Source organism: Eulemur rufifrons, chromosome 10 (assembly GCF_041146395.1).
Source record: "Eulemur rufifrons isolate Redbay chromosome 10, OSU_ERuf_1, whole genome shotgun sequence".
Lineage (NCBI taxonomy): Eukaryota > Metazoa > Chordata > Mammalia > Primates > Lemuridae > Eulemur > Eulemur rufifrons.
In genome coordinates this window covers 14,424,356-14,439,257 of record NC_090992.1, presented here as the reverse complement: position 1 = coordinate 14,439,257, position 14,902 = coordinate 14,424,356, and the positions used below count along the sequence as shown (strand labels likewise).

Below are 14,902 nucleotides of genomic sequence, written 5' to 3'. Positions count from 1 at the left end.
TGAGACCCTGAAGGCCCCAGAGTCCATCTGAGGTACAGACTCTTTGCTTCTGCCACATTCCGGGGACAGGAAGCATTCTGTTCCTCCCTGATGCTTTTTCTTCCTGCAGAGAAGTCCAAGTGCCTGCCAGCCTCGCTCTGAAATGTAAGGCAGGACCCCCGAACAGGGAGGGCACAGGGCAGAGGGAAAGAGCGTTCCCGTCTCACCTGCAGTCGGGGTAGGCGAGTGCGGCTGGGCGCAGTCTGGGTTGTGAAAGTCTCGTGTGCCGAGGAGTTAATCCCTGAGCACAGGCTCCCGTGTGGGGGCCAGAACGAATCGCAGGCTGGCAGTACAGCCTGTGCTTCTCGGTGCCGCTGGTGCCAGCACCCAGCATGTTCCACACCAACTGCTCCACCTAACACGCTCGGTGGCACCGGCTCAGGCAGCGAGCGTGTTCCAGCCCACCTGGGCAGAAGAGGCCAGGGCAGAGGCAAGCCCGGGTAGGGCCGGGGGCTGAGCCCTGTGCGCGCACGCGTGTGCAGGGAGGGGACACGAGACGATATGGAACACCCAAGACCAGCAGAATGAGCATTTCAGGCCTCCCTCTTTCCCCTGTCCCCTCCCCCCACGTAGACATGCCTTGTCTTAAATGAAAAGCAAGTCAAGGGGACAGGAGGAACGAGGACACTCCCCGAGCAGCCGGCTGCAGGCTGGGCTCCACTGGGAACTGAAATGGCTGTGAGGGGCCTTGACTTGTCTGACACTGCAGGGAAAGGCTGAAAAACCACCAAGGGTTACCATATGGTTGAGCCCATGGTGACTTCATCAGCAGAACTTAGGGCCCACAGACAGCGAAACTGGTGTTTTGGCAAACGGGAGGGGCCTCACGGCATAGGACACCCATTCCTCTTGGACCCTGATGCCACCAACAGCCCAAATCACCCACAGCTCAAAGGGACCTGGAGCTTAACAAGAACACACATCAGGGGCCGGCAACACATAAGAACACCTCGCTGGCCACAAGCAAGCGGGAGGTCAGGAGCATCGGGGCGGGTCTGTCGGGCACAGCGGGGCAGCACAGGGCAAGGGCTGGATTTGAGCTGGCACACAAGCAAGAGGGAAGGAGGGTCCTGAGTTACTTGTTCACAGAGAATGAGAGGGCCCCGGAGGCCCGCCAAGCTGCCAGCCACAGCCCTGGGCAGTTGTTAAGAAGCATCCGTAGAGCTGTAGGGGAAGAACTTGGTGGCCTTGCTCGGGGTGGTGGGGTTCGGGCACTCGGCCTCCTCGCTCAGTTTGAAGAACATCTCCTGCTCCCGCTTCTTCTGGTTCAGATCCTCTTCCAGAGCCTGGGGGGGACGGGGAAGGGGCAGATGGCACTTAGTCAGATCCGCAGGCCACAGGCAGGTCGCCCAACCACAGGATCCCCACCGACACGGCCTTCTCTGGAAAGGTCCCCTCAGGCCTCAGTGCTTGGGTAGCTAGGTCTCCCCTCTTTCCTCTCCTAGAGCTGCTCCCCCCAAAGGTAAGTACCACCTCTACCGTCCGCCTGCCACCGCCACTCAGGAGTTCCCTGCGGGCCAAGGATACAGTTGGGGAAATGCCAATCCAGATGGGGCAGGGAGGGGGCAGGTGCAAATCTCCTTGCAGGAAAACAGCCAAATGATTCGAGAAAAACCCGCGGTAGAAAATGGAGCGAGATTTAACAGTGAGGGGAGCAGAGACGTCAGCGTTACGCAGTGGTTCTGCACTGGGGCACTGTCCTGCAAAAATCACCCAGGGAGAGGCTTTTTTTCCAAAATCCATGTGGCTTCACCCACTTCCTGAAGTTCCGATCCTGGAGATGTGTGCTGGGACCAGGGGTCTCTGTACTGTACAAGCATTTCGGGTGACTCAGAGGGGAGCTCCCCTTGGGCACAAGCAAGTTCATCTAGATAAATTTGATCCTACCAGAAAAATTTCTTAACAGCTCTCCAACAATAAGCATTCAATTAAGAAAGGAAGAACATGGGCTTGACAGTCAGACGGTGTTGCCAGAGCTCCTGGGTTTTCAAAAGAAACTGGAAATCAAGATTTTGATGTACAAGCTCCTTATACTTAAAAGGCGACACCTTTAAAAAAAATTTAAATCATTATGTCGGCCAAACATACCACAGCTGTAAGCCAGTTCCAGCCCGTAGGCTATCAGTTTGTGACCTCTGCTTCAGGAATACCAACTTAATAATAACAGCTCCTACTTTTTGAGCACAGAGAGGTTTAGTAACTTGCCCAAGGTCTCACAGCTAGTAACAGGAGAGTTGGGACTTTATCCCACCCCTGTCTGTCTCCAAAGCCTGTGCTCTTACACACTACTCTACTCTACCTACCACATATGTTCCTCTGTATAACCTTCTAAGGCTGGAGTCGGCAATCGTTTTTCTGTTATATGACCAATACTAAACGTTTTCAGCTTTGCAGGCCATAAGGTCTCTGTTGCAACTACTCAACTGCCATTGTAATGCAAAATTATCCGTAGGTAATATGTAAATGAACAAGCACAGCGGTGTTCCAATAAACCCTTATTTATAAATACAGGTGGTGGGCCAGATTTGGCCCATAGACAGTAGTTTGCTAACACCTGCTCTAAGAAAGAAATATTATCTACATTTTACAGCCCAAAAAACCAAGGTTCAAGCGGGAAGACACGACTTGTTTGAGGCCACATTTTGTGTTAACAATGACCCAAGCAACACTTTCTTGACCTATCAGATATTCTGTACTTTCTTGAAATAAAAAGTCTGAAGCAACCAGATACTCGTGGTGCCTCCCCCGAGCTCAGGCCCCCCATGAAGCAATCTGAGACACGAGGCAGTTGCTAGAGGCAACATCATCATTTTCAGACTGTCTCAGAATGTGTGAAGGGCACAGAACCCCCAAGTAAAAGAACCAGGTGAACGTTTATTTCCTGATTCCAGAATCAACTTATGTCAGCAGGAGCATTATTGATTTGAGTGTCAAGTATCAAAAGTCCCAGCAGGCCATGGTTACAGAAACTGATGAGCCTGGGCTTGTTAACAGGAAGGTCTAGGACCCTGGCCAGCTTCCAGCCAGAAGCTCCATTAGTGCGGGGGAGGGAAGCCTCCGTTCAAGGACTTCCAAGGCCATCGCTTAGCTGAGGTGGGCAGCTGCCTCCTGTCCAGATCACACTTACAGCAAGCGGAGCTGATGTGTGATGGCAGAAAAAGCCTCAGCCCTTCAGGACACGTGGACATGAAGGGGAACTAGGGCATCTTTCTCCTCAGAGAGTGTAGGGGAGCGGAAGGAAATAAGCACGTCCTTGGCCTGTACTATGGGCTGGTGACTTTAGGCACAATATTGCACGGTACTGACAGCCAGTCATAGGAGCCCTGTGATGGTTAATTTTAAGTAAGTCCATGGTACTCAGTTGTTTGGTCAAACACCCGTTTAGATGTTACTCTGAAGGTATTTTTCAGATATGATTAACATTTAAATCAGTAAACTTTGAGTAAAGCAAATGATCCTCCATAACGTGCGTGGGCCTCATCTAATCAATCAGGGAGGACTTAAGAGAAAAGAAGGAAGAAGGAATTCTGCCTCTAGACTGCCCTGGGACGCAAGACTGCAACCTCAACTCTTCCCTGTGCCTGCAGCCTGCTGGCCTGGCCTGCAGATTTTGGACTTACCAGCCCCCACAATCGTGTAAGCCAGCTCCTTAAAATAAATACCTCTCTCTTTCTCTCTCTCTCTCTCCTCCCCACCTCCACCCCTATTCTACTGGTTCTGTTTCCCTGGAAAATATTGACTAATACAGGCCCAGAGAGGTAAGATGGCTTGCCCAAGATCCCAAAGCTGGACCCAGCAAAAACTTCTAGAGTACCATCTAGAGGGGAGATGTATGAATTCTCTCCACCTCCCTGATACCATTCTAGTCCAAGCCACCATCATTTCTCACCAAGATCATCACAATGGTTTCCTTGCTGGTCTCTGCTTCCACCCTTGACCCCCTAGGGGATCCTTTTTAAAACATGAGTCAGATCATGCCACCCTCAGAACCCTCCAGTGGCTCCTGTCTCACACAGAGTAAAGGCCACACTTTACACAGGCCCCCACTGCCCCTCAGACTTCACCTCCTACCGTTCCCATAGTCACGGCCACTCTGTTCCAGCCACAGGGCCTCCATGTGGCTCCTCAAAGTGGCAGGCATACTCTGGCCTCAGGGCCGCTGCAGTTGCTCTTCCCAGTGCTAAGAATGCTTCCCCCCACATGCTGCACGGCCCCTCACTCATGTCCTTCCTGCCACACGGTGGGAAGCAGCCCCCCACTGCAATCCTCACGCTGTTCCCTTCCCTGCTTCCGGGCCCTACACTAGAAGGTCATTCCCTGAGGACAGACGCTGGTCCCTTTTGTTCAATGCAGTATCTCCAGCGCCTCAAACAGTCTGGGGCACTTAGCACATGCTCCAGAAATGTTTGTTACGTGAGTACAGTGAGTGAACAAACGCATGGACGATCAAGCTGAGATGACAGACAAAGGCAACACCATGTGATGAGTACCATAACCGGGCAGGGACAGGCAGTTGTTGGAGCAAAGAAGAGACACCCACACAGCCTAGGTGGAGGAGGTGGCTGAGCACTGAAGACAAACAGAAGTTGGCCAAGCAAAGGCTGGTGGGTACAGAATTCCTGGCAGAGGGAACAGCCTGGGCAAAGGCCCAGCAGGGAACGAGGGAAGCGCATATGGTATGGAGATCTATTTGGGTACTAAAATCTGTTCAGAGCTCAAGAGTGGGGGTGAGACAGGAGATACGGCAAAAGCAGTGGTTCTCAAACTGTGGTCTGTGGACCCTCAGGGGTCCAAAACCCTTCTGCAGGGTGGGAGAGGGTCCGCAAGGCCTAGCTTCCTAACACTAAGATACATTAATAATTTGTCCTTTTCACTGTTTTGATATCTGTCCTAACGGTACAAAAGGAATGATGGGTAAAACTTCTGGAGCTTAAGTAGGAATTCAGACAACAGCACCAAACTGCATGGGTATTCTTTTTTCTTTTCTTTTTTTGAGACAAGTATGACGGCCACCTAGAGGAGACGTCGCTGTGCAGTTGTTTGAGTTGTGAGCTGAACTGACTGCTTTTTTCATGAACATCATTTTTTATTAAAAAAATCAACTGACAAACGAGCATTTAGCAAAGACTTTCTTGAAAAGAACAAAGTGAGCGAATCACTTCAAGGAAAACAACTAACAATATTTACTACCAATGACATTCGAGGGTTTAAGCAAAAATTAGAATTTTGGAAAACCTGTGTCCACCATCCTGAGGTTGACAACATCCCAATATTTAAAAATTTTTTTCTGATGAGATTAGTGGTAATATTAATGGATTTTTCTTTTTTTGAGACAGGGTATCTCTCTCTGTTGCCTGGGCTAGAGTGCAGTGGCATCATCATATCTCACTGTAGCCTCAAACTCCTGGGCTCAAGTGATCCTCCTGCCTCAGCCTCCCAAGTAGCTGGGACTATAGGAGTGTGCCAGCACACCCGACTAATTTTTCTATTTTTTGTAGAGATGGGGTCTCATTCTTGCTCAGGCTGGTCTCCAACACTTGAGCTCAAGCGATCCTCCCACCCCAGCCTCCCAGAGTGCTAGGATTACAGGCCTGAGCCATCACACAGAGACAGATTTTATTTTTTATATATTGTATAATGAAATGTGTCAATTCAGTGAACCAATATTTCCTAAACAAACAGTGTGTGATGGTACAAGATTACTGCTGAGAGGAAGTTCCATCGAAAGCACAAGACAGACCAGTTGATTTTAATGCAACAGAGAATGAAAAGTTCACTGATATGGGTGCAGGTTCCACACTACAATTAGCATTTAAGAAACTACCACTTGTTGAGCCTCAGTGTATTATCAAAGAAGAATATTCATAATTATCTTTAAAGACTATTGAAATATTACTTCCTTTTCCAAATACTTATCTGTGTGAAGTCAGATTTTGTTCCTAAACATCAACCAAAAGAATACATCGCAACAGAATGAATGCCAAAAGAGATCTGGGAATCCAGCTGTCTTCTTTTAACCAAACTTTAACATAGATTTGCCAAATGGAAAACAATGCTGATCTTCTCACTGATTTAGTTTGGAAAATGCAGTCATTTTTCATCAAAATTTGTTATTTATGTGAACCCGTAATATGTATTTTATTGTTATTTATAAGTGATTAATAAGTATTTTCTAAATTCCCAGCTAAAATTTCTAACGTAGTAAATATCCATAAATATAATTCACATAAAGAAAACTCTTTGGGGTTCTTAATAACTTTTAATAAACAGGTCCTGAAGCCAAAAAGCTTGAGAATCACAGGGCTGGAGAGTTAGCAGGATTGGGTGCCAGAGGCCCATGGAGCAAGGTGAATTTGGGAGGCGCAGCAAGAGCAGGTGTAAGGAGCCCACTTGGAAAGCAATTCAGGTAAAGCAGGGGGAGCAACAAGCCTTGTCAGGGGAAAGGAGCAGCACTGAGGAGGGCCATGGACAGAGCTGAGTGACCAACATGAGATGGCGAGAGGGTGGGGAAGCAGAGGCGATGTCACTCAGGTTAGCTGCTTGGGCATCCAGGAAAGTGGAGGTGCTATTCACCGTGGCATGGAAGACGGGAGGAGAATGGGTTTGCAGAGGAGGGCGATGGGCTGTGTTTGGGACATGACACTTGTGGGGCTGGTGGACCTTTGGGTGGAGGATTCTAGGGGACAGTTCGAATGTGCTGCACAGAAGGGTGGTCTGGGCGGGAGGATGAGATTTTGGGAGCGTGGCTTGGGGGTTGTGGATGGAGCCGTGGGAGTGAATGAGCTCAGGCAGGGAGAGGGTTCAGACCAGACAGAGGGATGAGGACAGAGCCCTGGGGTCAGGAATCAACAGATGGGCCAGCAAGGATGCTGCAGAGGGGCCAGCATCAAAGAAGAAACTCAGCAGAGAGCAGGCTCAGGAGGACAAGACAGCAGAGGGAGGGAGTGACTGACAGTGTTGGCTGCCACCAGGAGGTCAAGTCCAGTAAGTCATGTCCATGGGACTTGGCCACCAGGATGCTGTCACTGACCTTGCCAGGAACAGCTGCAGTGGGCTGAGAAATAAATATGAGGTGAAGAAATTGGAACGGGGGTATGGGCTACTCAAGATGCCTGGCAGAGAAGAGAGAGACAAGGCAGCAGGGAGCAGTGCAGGACTGAGGGAGGGCACGTGTTTTGAACGTGAAAGTATGGCAGGCAGAATTCAAGAATGACCCCCTGTGACTCACTTCTGTAGAATTCTCCCTGCTCTTTTGAGAGTGGGTGGAAGCTATGAATACGATGTCGCTCCTTGCAAGGAGGGAGACTATCCCATGGGCCTATTCTAATCCCGTGGGCCTTTATTTAAAGGGTTTTCTGCAGCTGGGAGCAGAAGGGGACATCAGAGAGATTCAGAGAAGACTGTGAGAAGGTCACAATGCATGCTTGCCAAGCAGAGGCAGAAGGGGACACATGACAAGGAATGCAAGTGGCCTCTAGAATAGAAAGCAGCCCCTGGCTGACAGTCAGCGAGGAAACAGGGACCTCAGGCCGACAGCCACCAGGAACTGGATTCTGTCAAAAGCTGAATGAGCTCAGAAGTGATTCTTTCCTAGAATCTCCGGATAAGAGCCCAGCCCAGCCAACACCCTGATTGTAGCCTGGTGACACCCTGAGCAGTGAACCCAGTCCAGCCCCCCAGACCCCTGCACTGTATCACTAGGAGATGGTAAATGGGTGTTGGTTTAAGCTACTAAATGCGTGGCAATTTGTTACACAGCAATAGAAAACTAACGGGAAAGTAATCTAGCTGGTGCTGGGTTCTGACTTGTCAGTGTAACTTCCTCTAAGAGAAAATCCTCACAGGCCAGGCTTGTGGCCTGGTGGCCCGGCTGAGTCCTACTCACTGCAGTGTCCTCTTGCGGACATCATGTGGCGGGAGTCCTTCGGTCTGCGAGAGGGAGCCAACCAGGGCGTCTGGACCAGTGCAGCCAGGAGGCTGCCGTCCCAGGGTGGAAGCTACAGAGCATTCAGCCATAAAGGGTTAGGAAGTTCCTCTCCCTCTCAGGTGCAGAGCCATTTAAAGGATGCCGCAAAGCAAGAGGTCACCAAAATAAGAAGACCTAGGATGCCGTAAGCAGACATCTGTGGCACGGCACAGAGCAGAGCCCACCACTGAGCCCACCACTGCAGACCCCCAGACCCGGTTACCTTCTTGCGTGGCCGAAGCTTGTCCCGCCATTCCTTCAGGTTCTGGTTATGGCTCTCGTCCAGGGCCTTCAGCTTCTGGGTCTCATGCTCTACCAAGAGGTGACACTTTTCATTCTGGAACAAATTCCAGACAGAACAGGTGAGCATATCAGGAGACAGAGGCACTGAAGGTTGAGACACACTCAGGCTTCCAGCCAGGAGGGCACCAGCGCCATTCGCTTAGTCCTCCTTCCCCTGGACTGTGAGCCCTGTGCACACAAAACTCTGTGTGCAAACACACGCACGCCAAAGCGGGCCTGGAGGAATATCCCAGAATATGGATGTCACTAGTTCTTACTAACTATATGGTGGGATTTGCAGTAATTTTGCAACTTCCTTCTTTGTGCTTTTGAATTTTCTTTGAATTTTTCAAAGAGAACATGCATCATTTCAATGGGATTTACAGAAATTTTGCAACTTTCTTTTTTGTGCTTTTGAATTTTGTTTGCATTCTTGTTTGAATTTTTCAAAGAGAACATATATCAGCTTAACAAAACAATAAAACTATTAACAATAAACACAGTATGTGCCATAATCCCACCACATAGAAGCAACCCCTACGAGCATTCCGACGTGTTTCCTGTCGGGCTCTGTCCCGTATGTTGTTTACCTCGCTCTGTATATACAATTCTGAAACCTACTCCCCCACCCCACTTAACACTATAATATAATTTCTACAAAGAAGTAATGTTTTTCATGCCTGCAGAACATCCCACGGTATATACGAGGCCCGTCCGGGAAGTATCCAGCCGTGGATACAATGGCTGCCTGGACACAAAGGCTGGATATTTTCCGGACAGCCCTTGTATTTATCAAATCTACTTAAACATAGCCCTATTTTGGGCCACTCAGGTTGCTTCTTATTTTCACTATTATAAATAAAACGTGTTAAACATCTGTTCTGACAGACTGAATTGTACCCCCCAAAACTCATGTTGAAGCCCTAACCCCCATGTGATGGTGTCTGGAGATGGAGCCTTTGGGAGATAATTAGGTTTAGATGAGGTCATGAGGGTGGGGTTCCCATAACAGGATTAGTGCCACAAGAAGGCAGCCACCTGCAAGCTAGGAGGAGAGTCCCCACCAGGACCCAGTGGTGCCGGCACCCTGACCGTGGACTTCTGGCCTCCCGAGCTGTGAGAAATAACCTCCAACAAGAGGTTTAAGCCACCACGGTATTCTGTTATGGCAGCCATGCTAAGATAACCTGTATGCACGCATGTTTATATAAACTATATGGATACGACTTCCTCCAGCACATCTCATTTCCTCAGGGATGAGGGCCAGGGACACGGCCAAGACTCTCCCACACTCACTGTTCTCTCTCTGAGGTAAGTGATTTGCTTTACAAAATTTAATTCTCTCCTGTAGGCAGAAGTGACAAGTCCGTGCTGATTCCTTGCAGGGAATCGATCTTGTTAAAAGGAGCTACAAAGCAGGGAAAAGTGCCTTTATCCAGATCCCACGCCCCACTGGCTTGGAAAAGCAGAACCCCTCGGGGGATTTTCACTTTGGGTTTCCAGCTAAAGGATGCTGGGAGGTAAGAAATTGGTTTAGCTAGAAATGGTGCTCAGAGCAGCACCAAGTCCTGCCAGGAGCTGTGCTGGCACTGTGTGTGGCAGGGCGGGGCGGGAAGACGGATGCAGAGGGTGAGGGCCTTGGCGGCGTCCGCAGAGCCCCTGCCTGGCAGCTTCCGCGCTGTGACGTTCCCGCCACGCCCTGCCCCTCTAGGAACTCCCAGATGGGTCCCATAGCTGAGCAGCGTCCTGAGGTCCTCAGAGGTTTGAGTCAGCCCCATCCCCACAAGGGGGCTCCGAGTACCAGCCCCTGGGCTGGGACCCTCCGGCACGGGGCAGACCCAGGAGCAGGGAACTCGAAGTCGGGGATCTCCACAGGAAAATGGTCATCCACAGGGACACCTTTTCCCCAAACACCGCGGTGACAGAGAACCCCAGGGGCAGGGCAAGACCCTGGGCAAGGCAGAGCCAGCTCCACCATCGCACTCACAATCTTCACCCCTATCCTGCAAAATGGGAAGGACTAGCCCCACCCCACGCCCGTTTTAGGGGTGTGAGAACAACACTTTGGGAGGTGACATGATTTGCCCAATGTCACACAGCCTGAGAGCAGCACAGCAGGACTGGAATCAGTCCACCCTGGGCTGGTCTGACAAGGAGTCCGAGCCCCTGAGAGCCGACCGCCTTGGGGAAACCGAGGCAGTCCGGGCAGTACCTGCAGCTGCTGCAGCTCGCTCATGTTGCCCTCGCACTGCGCCACCATGTCCCGCATCTGGTTCTCGTGTTTCTGCTGCTGCTGCAGCCGCTCCGACTTCTGCCTCTTCTCCTCCTGCTGGGAGAACTGCACCAGGGAGAGGGGGTGTCCCTTAGCGGGCCAGGGGCCTGGCTGGCTGGCTGGGGGGGATCACTTCAGCTCTGCCCCAGGGCGTCCCCCAGGGGGACTGGTTTGTGCACAGCCCCGGCACCCAGCACCACTGCAGTCTGTGCCCCTGTGTAAAGTCCCCACTGTGAGCTGAGACCCAGCCCCCGAGGAGCCCCAGGCTGGTGGGGCCACAACTGTGTAACGTGACATGTGCTAGGACAGCATGGGTACCAGGCGGGAATCCTGGGGCCCAGGGCCACATGGGTGACATGTGAGTGGGCCCTTGGCGGATGAGGGGAAGGGGTCTGCCAGCAGAGAGGAGGCTGCCCGAATAAAAGCAAGGCAGGCAGTGCAGAAGGGAAGGGAACTGTGTGTGAGTCCACAGCACAGCACCAAGCTCCTTCCTCTGTCCCCCAGAGGAAGATTCACCGTGAGGCTAATGTAGCTTCCAGGCTGTGCCCTGTGACTTGCACGCCCCCTCCAAGACCCCCTGCTGCACCCTATCTTTCACATTCCCCCCAGCTGTACAAGGCCATACCTGGACCTGCCCCCACCCAACACCCCCAGGCCCCACGGGCCAGGCCGCACCTGCTTGATCTTCTCGCGCTGCTCGGCGGCGCTGCCCCCGCCATTGATGTGGAGGCTCTTCTTGTACATGGCCAGGCGCGTCTTGCCCTCGCTCCTCTGGATCTTGGGCAGCCGCGCCTTCTCCTGCTGCTGCCGCACCTTCAGCTGCTCTATCATGCGCTGGTTGTAGCGCTGCATCTGCTCCCGCTCCTGGGTTGGGGGCAGGAGGCTGAGGTCAGCTATGCTTTGGCCCTGGGTGCGGTCAGAGGCCAAAGGTCGCCACACTCCATTCCCGAGCCCAGGACCAATGTGGCCACAGCGTTCAGCAGAGCAACGCTGGTATCATTTTACTTCTGCTAAATCACCTTCCTTTTCTGTTCTCACTTTAAAAATTATTATTAATACTCTTTGGGATTCTTACCTTCCAAATACCTTCTCATCTAATCAATGACGATATGCCATCATTAGCTAATATCTCAAAGCAAAATGTGCACTAAAGGGGAAGGCTCATCATTATTGCTGGCAAATGTAAATTCATATCTTAAAAAGTCTGGATACATTTGAATTTTTTCCTTCCCCTAACACCTATTTGTGTTTCAAAGCTCAGCCGGCATCACCTCCTCCAAGAAGCCTCCCCTGACTCCTTAGCTGGGCTGGGCCCCCTATTCTGAGCTCCTGCAGCCGTCTGCTGACTTCCATCACTGCGCTCAGATGAGGAATTGGAATTATCCACAGCTGCCGTGCATCCAGGCCTTAGTTTCGCTGGCCCTGTCTCCACTATGGGGGCTGAACTGAGACGATTACCACAGAAGTCGGCGGTGTTCTGGCCACATAGCAGGGACCCTGGCCAGCTCTGAGAGTTTAGGGAGTTTAGGCTTCCTGGCAGAGGCGGTGTTTAAGTGGAGACCTGAAAGCATTCCGAGGGAACGCACGGGAAACAGGGAAACAAAGAGGAAATGGAAAGAAAGGGAGGACAAAAGGGAAAGTGGGAAAAGAGAGAAAAAGAATGAGAGAGAGACACACCGCAGGTGTGGAGTGGCCAAGGGGCTGCTCGGGCCGTCTGCCCCCCTGCACTGTTTCCCCCACTCCTGGTCCCTCCAGCTGAGGCAGGACGTGCCTGGAGAACGTCCTGCGGCCTCACTGTGGCCACGCCCGGCTCCTCCTGGGGGGCACAGGTGGTACCCAGAGGTGCCCCGTCACGCACAGCCCGCAGCTCCCCGGGCTGGTGGCGCAGACCCCAGGCCCGCCCGCCGGGAGCCTCACCTTCTCGTGCTTGCGCAGCAGCTCGTGCCGCTGCAGGAAGTACTGGTCTTTGAGCTGCTGCTTCACCAGCTGGTGCCTCTCCTGCAGCTGGCGCTCCTCCGTCTCCCACAGGGCCGCCTCCCGCTCTGCAGAGACAGGCCGCCCGCCGTGAGTGCGCCGGTGAGTGCCGAAGGCCCCGCCCCGCCCGCCAGGCCTCCTGTAGCTGATAACCGGCCTGCTGGCTCAGAGGAGTCAGCACACGTGCTGCCTCGTTAGACCTCGCTGGCTGGTCGGAGCCAAGCCCTAGAAACTTCCTTAAAGCTTAAGGGATGCCTGCTCCCAGCAGCTAGGTACAGCTGAAAGTGCTCCAAATCAGGAGCTGGCGAAACCGCAGCTGTAGGTGGTTTCTCTGGCTCCTGACTTTGAACACTTCCTGCTTTTCATCCACCCCAAACCCCAGCCCCATCACGGATTTGTGATGGATTAAAAAAACCTCTCCATGCCTCAGCTTCCACCTACACCAAATGGGCACAGCTGTACCATGGAGGGAAGAAACGTCCTTCGGAGACACTTTTATGTGTAATCTACACTGCATCTCTGCTTTCCTAATGGGCAAATGGGAAGGCCTCAGATAGAGACCCCGTGAAGAAGACAGAATGGCCTCTTGTCACTATTTCCTCCTTTGAAAAATGGGCGAGGCTCTCCTTGTCCCCTGCATGTCCCATGCGTGTTATCGAGACAGCAGTATCCGGCACCTAGCATTGCAAGGCTGTCAACTGACCTGTGCACAGCAACAGGGCAGGGGAGCTGGTGTCAGACGGAGACTCTCACGCCCTTCGAGGTACACAGAAGGTCATGCTCGGCCCTGCAAACGCTCAGTCTATTTCACTGCCTTCCTCTTCTGTGAGAAGTGGTATCTACCCTTACTACATCAGAACAGTGGTTTTGGCTTCCAAACCAAAATCACAACCACAGTGCCATAAATAGGGTGGTTCTTACAAGCATCATGGGATAGGAAAAGGAAATGAGGGCTTTTCTGAAACAGCCGTGCTCTATTCAGAATATCAAAACACCAAGGACCCCATTTTGCTGGTCCACACCAGACAATACGAGGGTTACGCTGTGTAACTGCGCTGGCCATCACAGCCCTGGCAGAGGCACCTGTTTCATAAATGAGCCAAAGATGCCCTTGCACATTGGTCCCATGTCACTTCTTCACAGCTGGCCCCGGACCATTAGCTCAAAAGCCCACGGGCACCAAACTCAAATTTTTACCCACCCAATTGTTATATTTAAAACAAATATAAAGTACATATTAAAAATATCAAACATAATATATTGTTATATAGAAACGCTCAAACAACCAGTTATTTAGCCATTTGGGGCCTGCCTACCTTGCTTACCCTATTAAACTGCACGCAACATCTGCTAGCCACGGATAAGACAACCCCCCGGGCTGTATAAAGACCCCAAACCACTGCTGCCCTTCTGAGTCCTCTGACCCAGAGACCCCCATCCGAGCTCACCATGCAGGGCAACATTATCTAGATACGCTAGCCCCCCTCTTCAGTCCCTTACTTCCCCAGGAGTTCCTTGTCCTCTTCCCCTTCTGGGTGGTGGCACCTCATCTCTAGAAGGTCTCACGCTGTGAGGGACCCCCTCAGCAGGCAAACCTGTCAAAACGCCTCCCAAATAACGCTTATTGCATGCTACGGCCATCTTGAGGTCCTATCTTTTTTCTTGATCAGCCCTGAAATCCCTCAAACTCAGGACAGCACCAGGGTAGGTGCGGCTTCCTGATGACATCCGCATCCAAGGCCCAGCTCTGTCACTTATCAACTGTGCAACCTCAGTGCTATGGTCTGAACGTTTGTGTTCCCCCCAAATTCATACCTTAAAATCCTAACCCCCAAGGTGGTGGTATCAGGAGGTATTCACCTCCTTTAGGGTGGAGCCCCCTTGAATGGGATTAGTGCCCTTATAAGAGGCCCAAGAGAGCTGGCTCCCCCTTCCACCATGTGGACACAGTGAGAAGGCGCCATCTACAAAGCAGAGAGAGAGCCCTCACCAGACACCAAATCTAATGGCATCTTGATCATGGATTTCCCAGCCTCCAGAAGTGTGAGAAATAAATCTCTGTTGTTTATAAGCTACCCAGTCAGTGGCATTTTGATGTCACAACCCAAATGGACTAAGACACTCAGCCAAGGAATATTAACTCCCAAGCCTCAGTTTCCTCATCTATAAAAATGGGGATAATAGCATGACCTGCCTCATAGGGTTAAGGTGAGGATTCAGTAAGAGGAAGGTATGAAAATGGACCGGTGCATGGCATGGTGGAGCAGGTGCTCAACACGCGACAGTCCTGTCTCCACCACTCTGTCAACTCAATTCACATATTAACAATTTCAGGCCGGGCGAGGTGGCTCACGCCTGTAATCCTAGCA

The 14,902-nt window shown here is 51.6% G+C and overlaps 1 protein-coding gene across 1 annotated transcript in view; it reads right to left on the bottom strand.

Moving 5' to 3' along the window:
• Positions 1–1,161: 1,161 nt before the first annotated feature.
• STK10 (serine/threonine kinase 10) overlaps positions 1,162–14,902 on the bottom strand; it is a 105,523-nt gene continuing 91,782 nt past the window's right edge. Inside the window, exons 15-19 of the mRNA XM_069483857.1 lie at positions 12,477–12,601; positions 11,235–11,423; positions 10,500–10,625; positions 8,229–8,342; positions 1,162–1,325 (exon numbers count right to left, since the gene is read on the bottom strand). Coding sequence (XP_069339958.1) covers positions 1,185–1,325; positions 8,229–8,342; positions 10,500–10,625; positions 11,235–11,423; positions 12,477–12,601 — 695 coding nt within the window. The 3' untranslated portion in view covers positions 1,162–1,184. The remainder of the gene's footprint in view (positions 1,326–8,228; positions 8,343–10,499; positions 10,626–11,234; positions 11,424–12,476; positions 12,602–14,902) is intronic.